The sequence below is a fragment of the Diplotaxodon limnothrissa genome, linkage group LG7, assembly GCF_057381915.1.
Source record: "Diplotaxodon limnothrissa isolate DT_005_m linkage group LG7, D_limnothrissa_male_GT1.1, whole genome shotgun sequence".
In the NCBI taxonomy this organism is placed as follows: Eukaryota; Metazoa; Chordata; class Actinopteri; order Cichliformes; family Cichlidae; genus Diplotaxodon; species Diplotaxodon limnothrissa.
The window spans coordinates 64080894-64101396 of record NC_140602.1 but is presented as its reverse complement, the minus strand read 5'-3'; the positions used below and the strand labels follow the sequence as shown (position 1 = coordinate 64101396).

Below are 20503 nucleotides of genomic sequence, written 5' to 3'. Positions count from 1 at the left end.
ATAATAATAACTATAAAATTACTCAAGTATGCAAGAAAAGTTTTTGTACTAATGCATATTATACACAATAATAATATTAATGTTTAAAGCAAATTAATCATTAATAATTAAAATAACGACTATGGTTAAATTAAAAAAAACTAAAGAGTACGTATTAGGTAACAAAATTTATATTTTAAAATGCATCTGTTAAAAATAGGAATTTTAACTTGCTTTAAAAACAATTCGTACGAGAACATGTTGTGAGGAAAAACTTTGCAATTAAACTGTAAATTAAACTGTGTGTTTGCATACAATTTTCGTTCAATGTCAATAAAGATTCTGATTCTGATTCTAAAATATCACTCATCTTTAACTTAAAACTTTTATTTTCCCTCTTTCCGGTTGGTTCAGGTTAATAGTTGTCCGGTGGAAACTTGTGGAAACTGCCTGTGGAAAAAACAGTTCCAGTATACAGCTCAAGTTCAGTATAGAAACGTTAATTTTGTTATTTTTACGTGTTATAATTATTACCGAGCTTTCGTAAACCTTCGGCTATTTATACAGTAATAAACAGAGTGACTGCTGTGTTGTAGTTTAGTACCACGAGTTAATTATTTGAATAAAACATGGCGGCGTCCTTGAGCAGCATAGGAAACGTGAGGGTGCTGGTAAGAAAGTCATTTTAAACCGTAACATTTACTTAATTTCCATGAAGTCTTGTTGACCGTGTAGCTATCGGCGTGCACCCATTAATTTAGCGCTACGTTTGGTAAGGCTTTATATATATAAACAATTTTAAGCTAGGGGTTAGCTAACTTGCTCTTGGCTGCCTAGGTTTCTATGATAAATAGCAAAAATTTCAGACATGTAACAAACGTTTGTGTCACTTTGTTACTACTGCGTTGTATGACCACAGAAACCAAACGTGTTTGTTTGTGGCACTACGAACCTGAATTATCAAACATGGAAACATCTATAACAGCCTTTTGCCTTATCAAAATATCTGAAACTGTATTATGAATACTAAGAACGGCAACTAAGATGTCGACAAATACCTTTTAACAACTCGTTACTACACAACTTTAAAACAATTTGCAATAGGAATGATTCACAAGACAGTTTAGACTAGCTGTGATTTAACGATACAACATCTCTGACACTATGTCCAAGACATCTGTGCACTGTGTTGCAGAGATGCATTATATGGACAAAAGTGTTTTGCCACCTGCACATTACACCCACAGGAGCTTCCATGATATCCCACGCTAAATCCATAAGCATTAGTGGGGAGTTGCTCCACCTCTGCAGCAAAATCAGCTTCCTACAAGACTTAGGAGGCTGTCTGTGGAAATAATTGTCCATTTATCAAGAAGAGCATTAATGAGATCAGTCACTGATGTTAGACCTGAGGGCCTGAGTGAAAATCTCCATTCCTTGTATTTTCCTTTCTTAACTTGGTTTGAAATATTTTGCGCTACATTATTAAGCAACTGAAACAGCCTCTGCATGTTAACACAGGAAGAAAATAAAATTCGCTGAAACCCACTGTTCACTACAGTCACAGCTTGCTGTCATGATCCAAATATTAATGTTTGTACGGATAATACTCCAAAAGATGTCTTGATTATAATTATTTGTAGTAATAAGTTATTAGTTTTAATAAGTATTCTTGTTTGTCCAATGCTAGCATGCATGATTGTTTCACAGACTAGCATTAGCAGATGTAATGACTGCCAGAGTGGTCAGTAGGTATTACAATTCAAGCACAATTGCTTCAGACATTTCAGTGTTTTACAAAGCCTTGTCTTGCCCAACACCTCTTCCTGCTAAGTAGGAGTGTTGCATCAGCAAGGACTTCCAGCTTATCTTTGCTAAGTCAAACATGCTGAGCCACATGCTTTGACATCCCCATTGGGAAATAAGGGAGAAGCCAGATGTACCGTTTTGCTTTTGAAATGATTTCTGACCATCAATTCAATATTTACTCACTGGTTTTCACTCTCACCACATTACCTGTTTTGCAGAGCGCCTTAGCTTGGTCCAGCTCATTGTGCAGCTTCTCTGGAAGCAGGGGCCTCCATGTTACTGTGTCGTGCTGCAAGGTAAGCGGCCTTGACCCTCTCAGGGCTGTTGTATCAGCAACACTAACTGTTTAACATAGTGTTTATCTTTTTAACTTTCACAGTATTCTGATACTTTACCGGAGCCACAGTCAGAGTGGTTCAGAGGTCACAACCATTTAAAAAAAAATAGTAATTTGAGGTTTTTTGTTGCTTTTACAAAGGCTGTTAGGTTGTTATAGATGATTAACTTTCAATGGGTCTGATAGTGTTTTCTCCAAATATACCCAAGATGTGCTCTTTTGTCTTTCTCTTTTACAGAATCGAGCCGCTCGTATCCGAGTAGGGAAAGGAGACAAACCTGTGACCTATGAGCAAGCGCATCATCCTCACCACATTGGCCACCGCAAAGGATGGCTGTCACAGCACACCAGTAAGCATGACTGAGATTGAGAATATGCTCTCGCTAGGCACATTTGATTTTATGCACACTGTCCTCTCACATGTTTGGTCATGAATTAGTTAACTCAGTGATTTTTATGGAAGCAGTCATTGGTGCGGATAGCTCTCAGACAACATACCAATCATCACTGAGTCCAACCAAACTATGCACTTTAGCTTGAATGCTCCTGTGCCACAGACTTAAAGTGTTGTGCACAGGCCATCCACACACTGATACTGGGAAACATTTCCATGTTTTCAAAGTGTGTCCAACACATTTTCCAAGTCGAAACTCATTTTAGCATTTGATTAAATATTTTTATCTGTTCAAGAGAACCACAGCAATCAAGCACCTTCAAAGAGAAAAGCTGGCAAGACCCAGTGCTTCACCCACTGCTGAGGCTCTCCAGTTAGTCTCTCATCCTGCAGTTGGATACAATGGGGAGATCAGCAGTCCTTGTTCTTCTGTGGAGATTTGCTGGAAGCTTGAACTAGAATTTGCAGCAAGTGGAGAACTGATTAGGCTGCGTAGAAGAACGAGAACCACCATCTCTAACTGTTCTCAAACTATGAGGTTTGGGTCTGTCTGACCATGAGATGAGAGACTTGCTGGAGAGACAGCTGATTTTTGACTTATCAAAACTCTTTTTGACTTGATGGTCTATAAAGCAAACCAATGGATGTAGCCGCTGTGACATCACCTGTTGGTTCTACACTGTGCATTTTGAAGCCTCCCTGTTAGTATTTTGCTTGCAGCCCAGTTGGCTTTTTGGAACCAGAATTTATTGTATTAGTCTGTTAATTACCATACACATGCTAAACAACAGAGCAATAAAATAATAGAATTTCACTCATCAAAACTGCAGCACGAACAGGACAGGTCCAGTTCAGTGTCTCAGATTATTGAAGTGAGGCCGAGCACACAGCTTTTATCTGCTGCACGTCAGTGCACTTGTTTCTGTCGGGAACAATTTATAGAGTCATGATGATTGTGCTCTCCACAGCCAGACAGCAGCAACTAGTGGTTTCATTTTATAATCTTTTTAGACTTCATCAAACGCTGCTCTGTCTTTTGATACTTTTCAGTGTCTCCATATGGTGTTTGCAGTTTATTACAGAAAATGCATAATTTAAGCAAAATTAAGACCTAAAGATAAATATTAAACTTTTCAACTATATCTCTAAACATAATATTAAACATGGTAAAGAAACTTAAAATAAGATTTATGTTGTCTAATGTGACTGTGAGCCTTATTAATAAATATTTTGCTGAAGAGGCAGTGATCTTTTCGTTTGCACATCTTTGTCCATCAGCCGCAGCTAATGTGTAATTCAGTCCAAATTCCTCTTAATCTTTCACGACAGCTCCAGTTTTTTTTCTCTCTTGCTGATAGGTAACCTCAAAGGAGAGGATGGGGCAGCTGAACGCACTGTAGAAGATGTCTTCATTCGGAGGTTCATGTTTGGGACGTTCCACGGGTGCCTGGCCAATGAGATTGTCATCAAAAGGCGTGGCAATTTGCTGAATGTGTGCGCAGTGATGCTACAGAAGATACCACCACAGAAGTTTTACTTCCTGATTGGCTATACAGAGTCACTGCTGTCACACTTTTACAAATGCCCTGTCAAGTTAGAGATTCAGACCCTGCAGGATAAGATTGTGTACAAGTACCTCTGATTAAACTGTCCGTAACCATTTTCTCTGTAGATAGTAGATGTGCTACCAGTTTCTACCTTTTTGATTTTTGAAAAATGAATGAGCAGATTTCAAATATTTGTTTTATTTATGTCCTCAAAAGGATTTTAAGTTAGGAGAGAGGAGATCACTGTTGTTATAAAATTAGCTGGTGAAACCTGTTGCATTTTCTACAAAATGCTCATCAACTTTTGTTCCTGAAGTTAAATAAATAAACCTTGAATTCTAAGAGATACTTTATAGTGCTGGTTTGCAAAGGAAATTGACATAACTGCACATATGAGTATTTAAAATGTGAAAATACATCAAACACTGTGTCATCAGCAGATTTACAGACAGGTGACAAAAGAAATACTTGAACCTCTAACCCCTCCCGGAAGAAGATCCAGAGCTCCTGGATGCTGTGTGGCAATTTTGTTGTCGTGATTTGGATTCACCTCTCCTTTTAAAGGAGAGTGTGGATCTGATCACCTTTATCCTATGAAGAAACATTTCTACCCTGAGTGGGGTTTTTTCAGCAATGGAAAAGCCCCCATCCATCCATATCTTTTTAAAGAATGATGTTGCATTTTTTGCTTTCTTTTCAAGCTCGTTAGATGAGGTGTGGAGTAGGAGTGACAGAGGGGTTCATAGTCAGGGTGAGATGACAGAGATATCAGGGATGGCTCTGAGTCCCTTCATGTTTGCAATGCTGAATGACAGGTTGACAGATGAGGTCAGGCAGGAGCCTCTGTGGAATGTGATGTTGGCAGACGATCTGACCTTTTTTTTTTTTTTCTTCAGATGATTAAATTATTTTACTTTGCATACAGAAACAAAATTATTTCACAAAAAACAAAAAAATAGGTCAGAGCTCTAGTTTTTTCTCATCTGACCAAAGGATGTGCTTCCAGTATGTATAATATTTCTCAGTTTGTATTTGGCATACTTCCATCTGGCTTCACGATGTCTCCTCTGTGGTGAAGTTTTTCTTGGTCTGCAGCTTCATAGTCCAGTCCTCTGCAGGGTTCTAGTGGTTGTCTTGTTTTAGACTACAGTCTTTAGAAACATGTCTCATTAGTTTTCAATCCAGAGTCTTTAATTGATTCCTCTTCTATTATGATCTCCAAAGCCACATGCTAACACAACACTACCTGAACTTAAATCTCAAAGGTTAATTATCTTGCTAATGGTGTTCCATCTTCACTGTGCAAAAGAAGGCAACGCATCAGAGATGCTTGACTGAGTTGTATAACTCAAATGTGCATTTAAGGTGTAATGTTAAAGTCTTTTTAAAAAGTCCTCTGCAAAACTAAGACATCTTACTATTCATCAGTGATAAAGGAAACTAACATAAGTAAAGGGAGAATAGCCCCAGGTTTCTTTTCAGCTCTGTAGCCAGGCTAAGAAAAGAATCAGAGCTCAGTTATGCCAAATGTCAATCTTGGTGTAAGCACAGGTAACTCTACCTGACACACCTTTGATGAGCTGATCAAAACACTTTGTCAGGTTTTAGGAATTACCTGATAATCTTGGAGGGGAATTAAAGCTGGCCACCTAGGCCAACTATAAAATGTACACTTTCCCCCCCCAAGGAAATTGACTTGAACCCACTACAACGTCACATTAAGAAGGAAACCTACAAAAAAGTGCATTTAAATGTTTCATTTAATTTAATCAGTTTCATCACAGTGCAGATTTGTTCACATTTTAAAGGCACATGCACCTCATCAGTGCAAACATATGGCTGACAGGATTAAAGTGTTCATCTTAAACATCACTGTGCAAAAGTTCCCTTAATATATTCCTTGCAATAAGAAAACATATGAAAAATATCAGCATGTGTTCCTGCTACCAATTAAAAAAAGGCTCTTAGTAATAAAGAGTTCAGTTTTTTAAAAGCCGAGTTCCTTCTTCAAATCTGAGGCACAATACTGAAAATAAACTGTTATACTGGATACAGGACGGTGAACATTTCAGACTTTGTTGTCTTTCATTGAAAGGGTTGCAGAGATAGTTATGAGAGTACAAAGATCTTTTATGGAAACTAAGCTTTTGCCACAAAAAAAAAAAAGCAAAAAAAAAAGCAAAATGAACAAAAACAAAAAAGAATATTGACACAATACATCTCCACATTATACAGTTAGAAGCAGCTTTTGGTTTGGTCAGATTAGCATAACCATGTGTAAACCTACTTACATGCAGTTGCTTAAATTTTCTGTGCTGGCTAACTAATAATTGGTGGTATGTTTATACTGAATGAAAAAAAAAAGTTAAGTCATATTAATCCCTTCATCCAACTCATGGAAAGCATTTAAATGAAACCCTAGAATGTTAAACCAACTCTTCAAAGACGATGATGATGAGTCACAGTTTCAGTGTAGCAGTAAACCTTTCTCTTAACTGCTCACAATCAAAGTAAGAAGAAGAATCAAACATTTTGTGTTTCCGAGAATGGTGAAATGTTCAGAAGACACTGACTATGCCTGAAAATTGCAGTTTATACACAAACACATGACAGCATGGGGAAAGCAGGTTATCTTAGAGGTGCTTTACGCAAGTATTTTATATGGGAATTTCAGACACTGCTAAGCAGCTAACTCTTTCCCATCTAACGTTTTTCAAATTGAAGACTGGCCACTGAGTCCCTCCAAAACCTGGACTTAGTCCTTGCACTCTGCAGTCTTGGTGAGCCTGGCATAGCAGTAGATGAGCCAGTTCTCCACCAGCTGCCAATTTTGGTAAGGATGTTCCTCCAACTTCCAACAGATCACCAAGAGTGCAGAATAAGGTCTACCATTTCACTGCAGAGACTTGATGGAGAGGTAGAGGAATGCCATAACACTGAGCTTACATGTAGCACCTTTGAAAAACAAAAGTAAACTTACAAGAGAAGCTAGACGAGTGTGGCTCAGAAAGACGGCAGAAATTTTGACTCGTAAAAGGAAAAGTACACTGATAATACACCAACTGTGAACCCTTTTCCAGTACTGATGTTTAATCCAACATTTTGACCGATATCTGATAACGATTGGGTAAGGTTTACTTTGTTGTCTTTTTTCTTGCTTTTATCGACATCATATAAAAAAAATTGACAAGTCTTTTAGATTTTTAAATGTTTGAACATTTAGTGCAAATGCGTGCACACGCTGATAACAATCAACAAGGTCGATACTGGCTGATATCAGTGTTTACCAGATATGTCAATCCATCTCTATTTACTGGTAGATAGTACGAAATGTTGATTGCGTTATCATTGCACGCAGGCAAGCTGTCTTCCCCCAAATACAGGCTAAGCTAACCAAACTTCTAGTGGTGGCTTCATATATATCTGTATATATAAACAAGTTGCATAATTTGTGTCCCTGTCATCAAAAGAGCAAATTTCCAAAGAAAGTAATGACTCTGGGCCCCTGAAACTGACACAGTTAAGTGGAATACAGCCACCAGTCACTTTATTTGTCAACCATGTTTTTTTTTTTCCTGTCAGAATCTCATCTCATATATGTAAAAATTTGGACAGACTGATCCCACCCTCCTTTCAGACTTTGGTGTGGTCATCGTTTGGCAGCTTCTTTGGCGGTCTTATTTTTGCTTGTAATCCCGGCAGCTGTCACTCACGCAGGACTGGAGCTTTATGAGCCGCTGGTTCATGATCTGCAGGATGGAGGGATCCACCTTCTTCACGATGTTCTCCAGCTGATGCGGGTCCGACGTCAGGTTATAGACTTCTACATACGACTTGGGGGGTAAAAAAAACAAAACAAAACACTGAGAAGCTTCACATCTACTTTCACTAAAATGTGTCCAAAAAACAAAACCCCCACACAAAAAAGTCCCGGGAGTACCTCACTGTCTGCAAATTCACAGTACTGCATGTTCATTTTGCTGTCCAGAGTTCTGACACAGGCGTACGTGTTGTTGTAGGCGTCTTCACAAACACAGTCTGGGAAACATTGCTAAAGACAGTGAAAAATGTTACAGTGAAGGTTTCTTGGGAACAGAGCAACAAACTTTCAGAATCGGCAGGAGCAATATGTTTTGTGGCAACATGAACCCTATTTTTAGGCTTTAGTCCACAGTTGTTTCCAATTAGGAAAATTGCCATCTATTCTGAATTTGCTATTAAAAGGCACTTATTGGAAATTTCCTTACAAATTTGCACCATTAACTCAAGCCATTAATAGAATCTGAACAATTAACTGACTTCAGTTACTGTGTACTGACATCATGAAACTCAATAGAGCCAGGCTATAGTTTAGTTTCTATTATAAGTCAAGTAGTGAGTAGCATCCAGTCTTCCCTCAGTGCATTATCAAAAAAGCAAAGAGGAAAACAGTGGAAAGGCTGAGAAAATACTTCTACTGTATTCAGCTCCCTTTTTTGGTATCATAATACTTTGACACTGAAGAGAAAAAAGGAATTATTTTAAATAACTTTTTTTTCCCCCTTTTTCAATCAGAGATTATAATATTACTGGAAACTGGAAGCATGTTACATTCAGTGGTGACCAGAATAGGAAGCCTGCTTTTGTAGGTACTCACAGATACTCCTGGACCTAATTTAGGGCAAGTAGGGTCTGACGTTGGCTGTCCTTCTCCAGTGTACTCAACAAGGAAGTATGGTCGTGCAGTGCCATTACGCAATGAAGGAGCCTAAGATAAAATTTGGGTTAAGATTTAGCATGAGGGAAAAATAAGTGAGAGTCAATGTAAAGAAGCAGCTGACCATCTGAGCGAGGAAAGACTGCCCGTCCACATTCACAGATGACAGATTGACTCCAGCTATGTCCAGTATGGTGGGAGCCAGGTCTATATTCAGTACTGGAGCCTGGAAGAAAAAAAGACATGAGGGGGGAAAAAAAGGTAAAAAACAAAAAACAGTTCCAGAGACATTAATATGCTTTTAAGCAGCTGGAGTGTGTGTTTTAGTGGAGTATTGTTCTGACCTGCAGCACCTGCTTGGCCTTTATGCCAGGACCGCGGACCATTAGCGGAATCCTGATGTCAAATTCATAGAGCTGCCTCTTATCAATGGGCAGCGAGAACTGACCTAGAACAGCAAGTACAGCTGATTACACCTAGATCTAATCAATCACTAGGCAGCAACTCAAGGCATCAGAATGAGGATGAAAGGTGATTTCTGTGACTTTGAACGTGGCATGGTTGTTGGTGACAGATGGACTGGTCTGAGTATTTGAGATACTGCTGATCTACACGAAGCTCAATCATCTCAAACTGGTTTACAGACAATGGGTTCAGTGTATTCAGATGCCCTCCATTCGCCACATAATTGAGTGCCTTTGGGATGTGGTGGAATAGAGGATTTGCATTGTGAATGAAAATCTGCAGCAATTGTATGATACAATCGTGTCAGTATGGAGCAAACTGTGAGAAATGTTTCCAGCATCTCGTTGAATCTAGGCCATAAATAATTAGGGCAGTACTGCAGTTAAAAGGGGTTTCAATGCAAAGAAAGGTGTACACAGTAAACTGGCAGGTGACTGTGCAAATACCTATAAGCTCTCAGGTCAGACTGGGGAACACAAATGTAACCTGTAACAAACAATTTACCCGCTATTGCTTTTAAAACAACATCAGATGGTTTAAAATAATTATTTCATTCAGTTGGGTGATTATTTGTTGCTGTCATTACTGTTTATTTACAGGTTTTTGTAGTTTTTGCACATTTTTATTACTGAACTAATCCCATACAGACAGGTCAGTCATTGGTCAATATGGGTTTATTATATTTATCATTCATATAAGACAAACCAATCTGAAGATTTTTTCTTTTTTAAACATAAAAGATACAGAAATGTTGCAATTACATATGTTCAGCAGAGTGCCTCAGATTCTGGTTTTTTTGGGGTTTTTTTAACACAAATCTCTCAGCATTATTAGAAGCGCATGTACATGACAATGATCTGGAGTCGGATGGTGTCTTTACAGTAAGAGATTTATTTTTCCTGTACTGGCTTCTCTTTATTGACTCCCCGTTATATCCAGACTCAATTTTAAAATCCTTCTCCTCACATACAAGATGTTGAATAATCAGGGCCCATCTTAAAGACCTCATAGTACCATATCACCTCAATAGAGCACTTCACTCTCAGACTGCTGGTTTTCGTGGTTCCTATCATTTTTTTTTTTAAAGTAGAACGGAGACAGAGCCTCAGTTTTCGTGCCTTTCTCCAGTGGAATCAGCTCCCACCTTGGATTTAGGAAACACACACCCTCTTTAAGAGGGAGAGGGACTTTTGATAAAGCATTTAGTTAGGGATGGATCAGTTGACCTGAATTTTCCCTCATTTCTTCTTAACTCACTATATTTTAATACATCACTCTGCACTTAGTCATCAATTACTATTAATCTCTGGTTTACTTCCACAGTGTGTCTTTTATCCCTGTCTCACTCCCCTTACCCCCAACTGGTTGTGGTAGATGGATGCCCCTCCCTAAGCCTGGTTCTGCCTGAAGTTTTTTCCTGAGTTCTTCCTTTGCCAACATTGCCAACAGGGTGTTGTTCTTTTGTTCTGGTTTTCTCTGTATTATTGTAGGACCTTCACCCAGCAATCACTTTGAAGTGACTGCTGTTGTAATTTGGGGCTATATCAATAGACTGAATTGAATTAAATTGAATTATTTTCTATTACCCATGGTATTTCTTGAAGAAAACAAACCATAAAAAAGGACCTAAAAGTAACTTAAAATGTTTTGGTGACTTGCATTTATGCAATGCAGCCAGGGGGCTAAGAATTAAAAATTAAACTGTCTTCTGTAACCCAGCAGTATAAATCCAGCTCAAGATGACACAGACAGAAGGTACAGAGCATGAACTAATCGAAGATTAAATGGAGGAGTTTATCAAAAACAGACCTGTGTGGTAGCCGTTATCTGAAGTGTAGAAGATGTAGGTGTTGTTTAGCTCCTTTATACTGTCAAGTTTCTTCACTAGCTTCTCCACCATGTCATCCACAGATAACAGGGTCTGCCACCTGCCAGAGACATCAGAAGTTTTTGGATGTACATGCTAGGTGGAGAAATATTTGGATGTTGATATGATTTTCATAATTTTGGATCTATACACAAACAAAATGGATTTTAAAGAAATCAATAAAGATGCAGTTAAAGTGCAGACATAGGCTTTAATATGTCAGACTGAACACAAATCCTGATTTTACCACTGAGGAACTGCAGATAACTGCAATTACTCCTATGATTCAGGGATTTTGTTTTCTAAATTGTTTAGACTGGTTTAATATCTCCAGTTGTTTGCAAGTGTGGAATTTTGCTTTCCTGAACCCATTGGAACAAATTTTATTCATAACTTTTAGTCATTTGCAATTTTTTTTCAAGCAATTAAAATTAATTGTTTATTTGTTATGTAATTTCAGACCAAAAAGGACCAAACAATGAGTACCCATTCTAATTTCTTCTATTTTACTTCAGTTTCAAGAAAGGCTTTGTCCTTCCTAAGTCAATTTCTAATATTTCTTATCTATGGGGAAAAAAAAAAAAAAAAAAAAAAAAAAAGCTCTGGTGTTGACCTCAACAACCCCAATGAAGACAAATAGGGAGGATGATCACAGGATCCTTTCCATATTTTTAAAAATACAATACCATAAAATTCAAAAGCATCATGCAGAAAACTCTGAGGTAGTTGAATAAATAATTGATTAAAAAAAAAAAAAAAAAAAAAAACTTTGTAAATCAGAGGATGCAGCAAAGAGTGATTTCCAGAATTCTAACAGCTAAAATATATTAATGCTTTATCCCTGCTGGCTCATGAGGTTAAAACTACAATTCGATTCAATTCTGTGTCAAATTACAACAACGCTTGCCTCAAGGTGCTTTATATTGTAAGGTACAGACTCTACAATAATGCAAAGGAAACAGAGAGAAAACCCTAACAATCAGATGATCCTCTATGAACAAGCACTTTGGCAACAGTGGAAAGGAAAAACTCCCTTTTAACAGGAAGAAACCTCTGGCAGAACAAGGCTGCGGTGAGGGGAGGAGGAAGACAGAAGAAAATAAACAAAAACAAAACTAGTTTTACCATTTTTTTTTTTACATTTTCTTGTTTGACAGTGGTGACACTATTCTGACTTTGTCTTCTACGAACTATGCGCTTTCATGCAAAAAGAGACGTACGCTTAACAATTGTACCTTTTCCTGTATGCATTATCCAGGAAAGTGATTGAGCTGTTTGGCATCGGATTAGGAGGTTGGCGCAGCAGCCAGTGTTTATCCTAAAGCATTCACAAAAATAAAAGATTCATTAGAAACAAAATTAAAAACCACCATCATCATCAACTTTATTTATAAAGCACTTTAAAACAACCACAGCTGACACAAAGTGCTGTACATTGGAACTGTAAAATAAAATTACATGATATAAATAAAACACAAATAAAAGAAGAGTGAAATCATTAATTAAATAACTACTTCAATTAAAAGAGAAACTAAGTCTCACTGAGGTTAAAAGCCAAGGAATAAAAGTGGGTTTTAAGACGTGATTTAAAAGTGGACAGTGAAGGGGCCTCTCTAACATGCATGGGCAAATTATTCCATAATTTTGGAGCCACAATAGAGAAGGCCCCGTCCCCTCTGAGCTTCCTCCTGGATCTCGGTACCTCCAGGAGCAGCTGGTCAGCTGACCTGAGAGACCGACAGGGTATGTGGGGATGAAGAAGCTCAGAGAGGTAAGGTGGGGCAAGACTGTGAAGGCATTTAAAAACAAACATAAGAATTTTAAAATTAACTCTAAAAGACACAGGCAGCCAGTGCAGAGAGGCCAGCACGGGGGTTATATGCTCTCTTTTTCGAGTTCCTGTTAGGAGTCGTGCAGCCGCATTTTGAACCAGCTGCAGACGTGAGAGCAACGACTGACTGACCCCCACATAAAGTGAGTTACAGTAGTCCAGGCGGGAAGAAATAAAAGCATGGATCACTGTTTCAAGGTGCTGCCTCGAAAAAAAAGATTTTACTCTTGCCAGTCGCCTTAAATGATTAAAACTGGACTTCACCAGACACATAGCATAACATTCTTGAAAAGGCATACCTTCCCTGGCTTGTTAAAGCTGCCATCTCGAGGGGCCTGGACATCCTTGAACTCTTTCTGGTACTGAGGCGCTGCAGTCCAGGGGGAGTGACAAGCTGGAGGGGACAGCATCAGGAAGAACGGATGTTGAGGGCTCCTGTCATCCAGGAAGTGAAGAGACCGGTTCAGCTGGATTGACAAACAGGCACAGACTTATTACATGACTGCTGCAAAACTTACATTTCTTTAAAAGCTTAGCTTAGGCAAAAACAAGCAGAGTTGTAAAGAAATGAACACCAACTGTATAAATGTATGATGTAAGCTACAAAAGTGCCATCTGAAAGTCATTATCACCCAGGGATGTAAAAATACAGTTGGTCAAAAGCCACAGTGGACCGTTCTAGGCTGTTACTCTCTTTTTCCCCAATTTGAAATGTAATTTTGATTTTAGTTTTTGCCATCTAAGTTTAAGATTTATAGATCAGTTAGTATGAGAGCCCATATATACACATAAACTACTGCTTTCTTTGGCCAGTGGGACAGCAGCTGCACAACAGAACCAACTTCGAGTCAAAATGAAAGTGAAATATTAACCAGCAAGGGTTTGCAAAAATTCAAATGACTCTAAGGGTGCAAATTACTTATTTTGTTAACCATATAAAATATGGACAAACTGTAAAATTCAAGGATAACAGTCAATTTCAATGACATCTTTTCCTGTTAATTAAGTTTCATTTACGTTTTCCCTTTTGTGCCATAAAAGAAAACTGTTTTCAAGACTTCCATCTCATCATCTTTAAACAGAAGCACAAAACTGATGTAACACATCAACAAAAGCTGAATGTCAAATATCACTCACATGTCAGCTTACTAGCCAGTGGGGCAGCGGTGGTTAGCAAGGCTAAAAAAATGCTCCCTCCCTGTTTTACAGAATAGAATTTTATAAAGAAAAAAAAGACACCAAGCCTATCTATGTGGGAGTATTTTTATAATAAGAGCTATTTATGTTCGGTCACAGACATGAAACTTGATTGGAAAACAGAAGTTCTCATGCTGAATCTCAGCTTTTCCCTGTTGTGTGGATGAATGTGTCAGCAAATCACTGACATTTCGAACCTGCCTTGATGGCTTACAGACATTAAAACTAGGACTACTATCATCTTTCTTCATGAAATGAAGCCACACCTTGGACCAATTCTTTCTCTCCACCGTTATTCTTTGTTGCAAGCAATCATGACAACAGCACATGTGACAAAGATCATTCAGCTCTCATAAACTAAATTTAGAGTAAGATAAACAAATTCTTTGAGTCACCTGATAAGCAGCAAGTGCGTGAAATTTAAACCTTAAATATAAACACAAAGAAACCAAACATTTTTACCAAAACTTGAATGTAATGTAATGCGTCCCACAGAAACTAAATAGCCCTTTCTAATATTAGCTTCTTTCTTGCAACCCTTTTATCGCCAGCTACTGCATTAGCTGATGATTAACCTGTCACAATGCTGACTGGCAGAAAAACACCACATTTTATGTTTCTATGCCAGCAGCTGACTGACTGCAGAGGTGAACAACCATACCCTCTTTTGTAAATTCACCCTCAAATGTCCCAAAACACACAATATTTCCCACATACTGTTACTGCCACATTTCCACAGTGTGGCAGTAATAAATAGAAAGCATATCCATGTGCATGCACAAGCATGTGTGTTCACCATATAATAAATAAAATAAAAAAAAACCCCACACAGGCACCAGCCACCAATGACTTCAACAAACCGCACAGAGGCATACCTGCTCATTTTTGCAAAGTATCAGTAATAAAATATTAGAATTTCAGCCACCAAAACGTCTTGGATAGTCTTTACCAGACAGCAGTTCATATTATTTTCAGATAATTTAATTAAAAATGAGGTCCAGTTTAGTGACATGAATCAGTATATGTGAAGCTGAGCTGATGGCTGGCAGCTATAGCCAACAAGTTGTTAAAGCAACCATGACCCTACTGCCAATACTTAGAAGTTCCACCAAAATTCACCACCATATAATTGTTGTAAAGTAGGGAGCTATCCACACTTCCTTAAACTATTCCATAAGTACATTATGACACTAATTAAAATGCAATCAGCTTCATGTTCAGCACAGCAAAGCCAGCTGAAGTATGAGGCAACAGATTCAATTCAATTCAATTTTATTTATATAGCGCCAAATCACAACAAAAGTCGCCTCAAGGCGAGATCAAGGCAGATCTCAGTCTGCTCCATGTCCTCCAGCTCAAAGATAATCTCTGGACAAAACAAGGTCTCCAATGACAAGAGACTCAAGACGGCTGAATGATATCAAGTAATATCACACATGATGTCAAGGACAGCACCTAGCTGGAAAGCATTGAATGCTCAAAATAAGAGTCAGGTAAATCAACCACCAAAGATAAATGAACCACATAAACCACGTAATGAACTCCCTCCACTTCAAATCTGAGGGTCTGATTACTACTCACTATGAGGTCTGTGAGGTAGTCGTCCTCGTAACTGTCACCGTGCTTTTCTTCTTTCCCATTGACTGACAGAGTGTAGTTGTAGTACTGAGAGTTTCCCACCTGTAAGTGCAGCAAAAGGTGTCATGACAGAAGTACTTAGGAGAAATTGTGCATGTACATGTTACTTGTGACTCACCAGTGCATGCCACTGGTCCCAGCCAGGTGGAATATGGCCAACACTTCCTGCTGCTTTGCTACCATACTGAAAGTAGAAGGTACAGTTAGCTCAGTCGGCTTCAAGAGAAATGATGTAACAAGCATCTTCAGGGCTTCATACTGACAGTCCTGCAGAATACTGTTTTGTAATGAGTCAGCGATCACTGCTGAGTCACCTTGTGGGACGTGTGTATCTCCATTAGCTGTATCTGCTGACTGTGATATGTCACAGTCTCTGCCAAATACGTGAGTGAATAAAATGAAAACACAACACAAACACTGTTGGGCTCCCAACAATATTTCAACATTTAGAACAGAAAAAATCAGTCATAAGCACGGTGTATTCATTGTACTGCCTGTGTGTTTTGAAGTTTGGAAGCATTTGGACATGTATAATGCTTATAAAAGTATATACATGTACAAACCTGGTTAAGATATTTCCCAGAAAAGAATGTCTGGTATTTCAGTTTGTTGAGGTAGGTGGGGAAGGCCTCTGCCTCGGGGCCTTTCTGCCACTGAAGGCTGGAGCAGTTCCCGTTGAGGGAGTTGTTTCTCACCTCGTGATTGTGAGGGTATCGACCTGTCAAAATACTGCTCCTGCTGGGGCAGCACAGTGGCGTGACTGTGAACTTCGCAGGAGGAAGAAGTGAGAACAGGGAGAAAGGGGGAGGGAGAGAAGCGTGACAGCAGAAAGGAGGATGTGAGACTCATTTATTGTGTAATCACTGGTGCAAACAGTGCTTCAAGAACATTTGAGTTTTGCTTTCATACACACATCTTGTGCCATATCTTTGATTATTGTCGTGCAATGTATGTGGTTTTGCAGATTTGATGTATCCGATTCATTATTATCATAATATCTTCGTTACCATGGGCAACATATCAGAATATTATATATTGTATTTGTCTGTGATTCCCACCAATTGCTCTGACACTTCAAGAAAAGAATTTTTCTTTCTTAGTCAAACTGCTCACATCTGAAAAATGACAGGATTCCCCAAGTAGACACTTGTAAAAGGAAGTCATAATAAGTACGTTTGGGAACCAGTGGTTTAATTTTCACCAACATATATTGTTTCATAAACTTGTAATGTGATTTATTGTGTGACACTTCAATCTACAAGTAATTACAACTGTCGGAAAATATAACGTAATAAAATAAATGTCTCCCTGTGAAATGTAGTCTAGTAAAAGTATATGTACTGCATAAGATACTCACAGAATTCACAAATGTTGCTCCTTCGTCTCCTATATAGGCTTTTGCCTTCTTCATTGGTGTCTGTGCAATAGAAACAGACAAAGTGACTCACACCATAATGACAGTACTGGAGAAGTAATAGATGCTACAAGCACAAACTCAAAACATTATGACAGTATTAGCTATTGTCGAAACATCTACTAGAAAGGCACATAAAGTAATCTCTTTTAGCTAAACACTTGATCAGCTGACCATTTTTCTGTGAATGGATCTTTGTGGATTATTCAAATATCTGGTGGTTCCAAACATCTGGTAAAGAATTTCACAGGACCTAATAAGAACAGGTACCAGCTTTTGAAAATACATTAAGTGCATTCCAGATTTCTCCTTTTTTTAAAAAAAAAAAAAAATGCTTTCAATTCTGAGCAAAATATTGCAAACATAAATGTGCTTATACTGGAGAGACCTTTAAGGTTGCACGTCACTTATAAGCAAAAATACACACAGGAACAGATGTAGGACTTGAAACAGGAATAGAGTTAACTGAGCAATTGTTTCAGAACCCATCTGCTTTCCAAGCATGTTAGAAGCTGAACTTAACATTTAGGTTAAAAACACTTGTCGTAACTTCCAGAGTTTCAAATAGATTAATTCCAAAACCAAGTAGGTCCTAACAAAATTTCATAAAAAAAAATGCTATTATTTCATGTAGAAAACATCCGCATGTTGTGTAGAATAGATATCAACTGAAGGTCCTAGGCCCTCGGGCCTGGCTGTAGTTTCGTGTAATACAAACTTGTACCACAAGATACTGTAGCCATAATTTAACGCTGCAACTCATAAAAACACGTTGTTTTTTCCAATGACGCCTGACAAATGAAAAAAAAAAAAAGTATGAAGAGCGTGGGTGGCACACTCGTGCACTGTCGCCTCACACCAGCCCAGCAAGCACCTTTGATGAAACTTTTAGTTAACACATATGTACAAACTAATCACAAAAATGACCTTTAAGTTCAGTCTCAGATCAATACTGTGACCGCACATTTGTATCTTTAACAAATTCGCATATATTGCATTTTTAATTGTTAGTTTTATTTGCTCAATTTTATTATTTTTTATATATCCAGCCTGTCTTTCTCAAAAGTCATAAACTTCCCACAATTCTTGTAATTCTTTCATCATCTGACAGTTCAGCTATTCAACTAACTGATTAACAGGTTCAAAGCACCGAGGAGGTTAAATCTGAGAGCTAGCCCGCAAAACAGAAAGAAAATAGAGCGTGTGTTTGTCTAAACTCAGTATCAGGTGACCATAAACAGGACGTTTCAAACAGTATGAGCACTGCATGACCTCACTACAGAAACTGTCAAGTCTCTGAGGAATGACAGGCTGTATATTTCTAGAGTGAATTCACTCACCATCCCACCTATCTGAACATCCTGGTCGTCGACAAGCACGAGGATAATGTTGCTCGGTTTGTCGCTTTCTGCACACCTGACGCCGCAGGTGAGCAGCGCAGACAGCAGCGTGACCAGGGACAAGGCAGCGGAGTGTCCGCCTCCTCTCTGTGGGCTTCTGGTCGCACCAGCTCTGATCCTCAGGTCTGCCATTGAGACACCACAGCGCCGGGCCTGGTGCTACACGAAGCCACCGCTGCCGTTCAGCAGCTTTGCTTTCCTGCACAGGGGAGGCTTGCTGGAAAATGAGCGCGATCCGGCTGGACCGGACACACTGGTAGTTTTAAAGTTTGAGGAAGTGGATTAAGAGTCTGCGATCATATGATCACACTGAGTGGGAGGAGAGAGGACTGAGAACACCGTGTACAGCACGGCTTCAGAGTGCTTTTATTACTTTAGTTTGCATTTATTTAAGTTTAATAGTGACATTAAGTCACCAAGCATAACAAAACCAATCCTGAAATATTACGAGATAAAATATCCTTTACTAATCCCGCATCTTGAAAATATTTTGATGCTAACATGTTTGCACCGTTAAGCTATTTAAGTATTAAGGATTTCTATTCAAAAAATCTAAATTATTTTTATTATCTTTGCCATGGCAGGGACGCCATCTCCCTTAAACAAAACAGCAGAGTGATCCATGTTTAGCAGACATAACAACAGGATGAGGATCCAGGTGTGCAACTGGCCTCCCTCCTGAACTTTTTTAGGTGGATTATGAAACTAAAACATACAACAAAGACAGTCCAGAAATATGAATAAAATGAGTGCTATGCTTTCAGAACTAACAGCTAACAGTTGTAACAACTAACCTAAACCTAAACACTGGTATTCGTATCTATGTGCAAAATCACGCTGTCACATTAAAATCCCATAAAATGGTGACATGATCAAATAAACTCATATAGTAACTCAATCTACGTTCCTCTGTTTTTGTTTTTTGTTTTTTTACTTATGAAAAGAGATTTCTCTACTGATTGCTCTATGTATCTAATCAATCAAATCTTTGCGCTTCCTTTTGCTGTAGCCTGAGCTACAACTGATAAACGAAATGATTCAGCAGCTAATTGTAGTTTTTATTTCTTTTGGTTGGTTTTACTTTTTTGTTTTCACACTGGATTGAGCAAATACAACAATAGTATCACAAAATAATAAAAAAATATCAGTAGATATAGTTTAATCCAAATAAAACACAATTCTGAAGTTTGTAGAAGGTACTAGAGGGAAGGGAGAAAATAATATTGATAAATTGATGCATATTTTTCATTTTCGAGACTTAGGCCACTCTATCTCAAATAATCAAATAAGTCTTTTAGAGCATTTTCAGTTAAACCTTCTCTAATTTCATACGAACTATATAAATGTACGTTATTTTGAAGTATTGTGAAATTTAAATGAACTGTGAAAATTCATTTAATAGAGAAATTCAACCCACTATTTTGTTACTGCAATTTTTTTATTAGTGTGTGCTCAATTATGGGACAGGACTGCTTGATTTATTTATTTATTTTCATATTCTGACTAGCCAGTATATGTCCAAAATTACAGATTCAGATTCATTCTGATGGTAATAAAGACCAGTGAAATTTTCAGACTTTTATTTTCAGACTTTTACCCTAGATTTCTTAGGACTATGGAGGCACAACAAAACAAAACAGTTTAGTTTATTTAGCAGTCATTAAAATGGATTCAGAAGTTGCAAATTGTTGAAGACTCACTTCATAAATCATATCAAACTGATGTCTCCTATATAAACAGCCTTTATGCGTTAAAAGCGCCGGTAAGTATCAACAATGCTGTACCTGTACTTACTTGATACTGGACTGATACCAAATTTTTTAGTATCGTACACCACTAAGGTTTATGGATGTAGTAAAGGAGGATATGGAAAGAGCTGGTGTAATAGAAGAATATTCTTCTAATATTCTTCTAATATCCATCTCACCC

At 38.1% G+C, this 20503-nt stretch overlaps 2 protein-coding genes across 2 annotated transcripts; one reads left to right on the top strand and one right to left on the bottom strand.

Moving 5' to 3' along the window:
- Positions 1-443: 443 nt before the first annotated feature.
- On the top strand, positions 444-4299 carry mrps24 (mitochondrial ribosomal protein S24). The gene is made up of 4 exons (XM_085358688.1): positions 444-650; positions 2007-2084; positions 2364-2475; positions 3878-4299. Exons 1-4 carry the CDS (start codon positions 609-611, stop codon positions 4159-4161), a joined length of 516 nt encoding a protein of 171 aa, XP_085214814.1. The 5' UTR covers positions 444-608; the 3' UTR covers positions 4162-4299.
- Positions 4300-6294: 1995 nt separating this feature from the next.
- Positions 6295-18835, bottom strand: gnsb (glucosamine (N-acetyl)-6-sulfatase (Sanfilippo disease IIID), b). Its single transcript, XM_085358686.1, has 13 exons — positions 18515-18835; positions 17118-17177; positions 16324-16527; positions 15879-15944; positions 15704-15802; positions 13225-13392; positions 12330-12412; positions 11037-11155; positions 9107-9210; positions 8887-8988; positions 8703-8813; positions 8007-8117; positions 6295-7899 (listed from the first exon to the last, which is right to left on the bottom strand). The coding sequence occupies exons 1-13, from the start codon at positions 18704-18706 to the stop codon at positions 7744-7746; spliced, it is 1575 nt and encodes a 524-aa protein (XP_085214812.1). The 5' UTR covers positions 18707-18835; the 3' UTR covers positions 6295-7743.
- Between the last annotated feature and the right edge of the window lie 1668 nt (positions 18836-20503).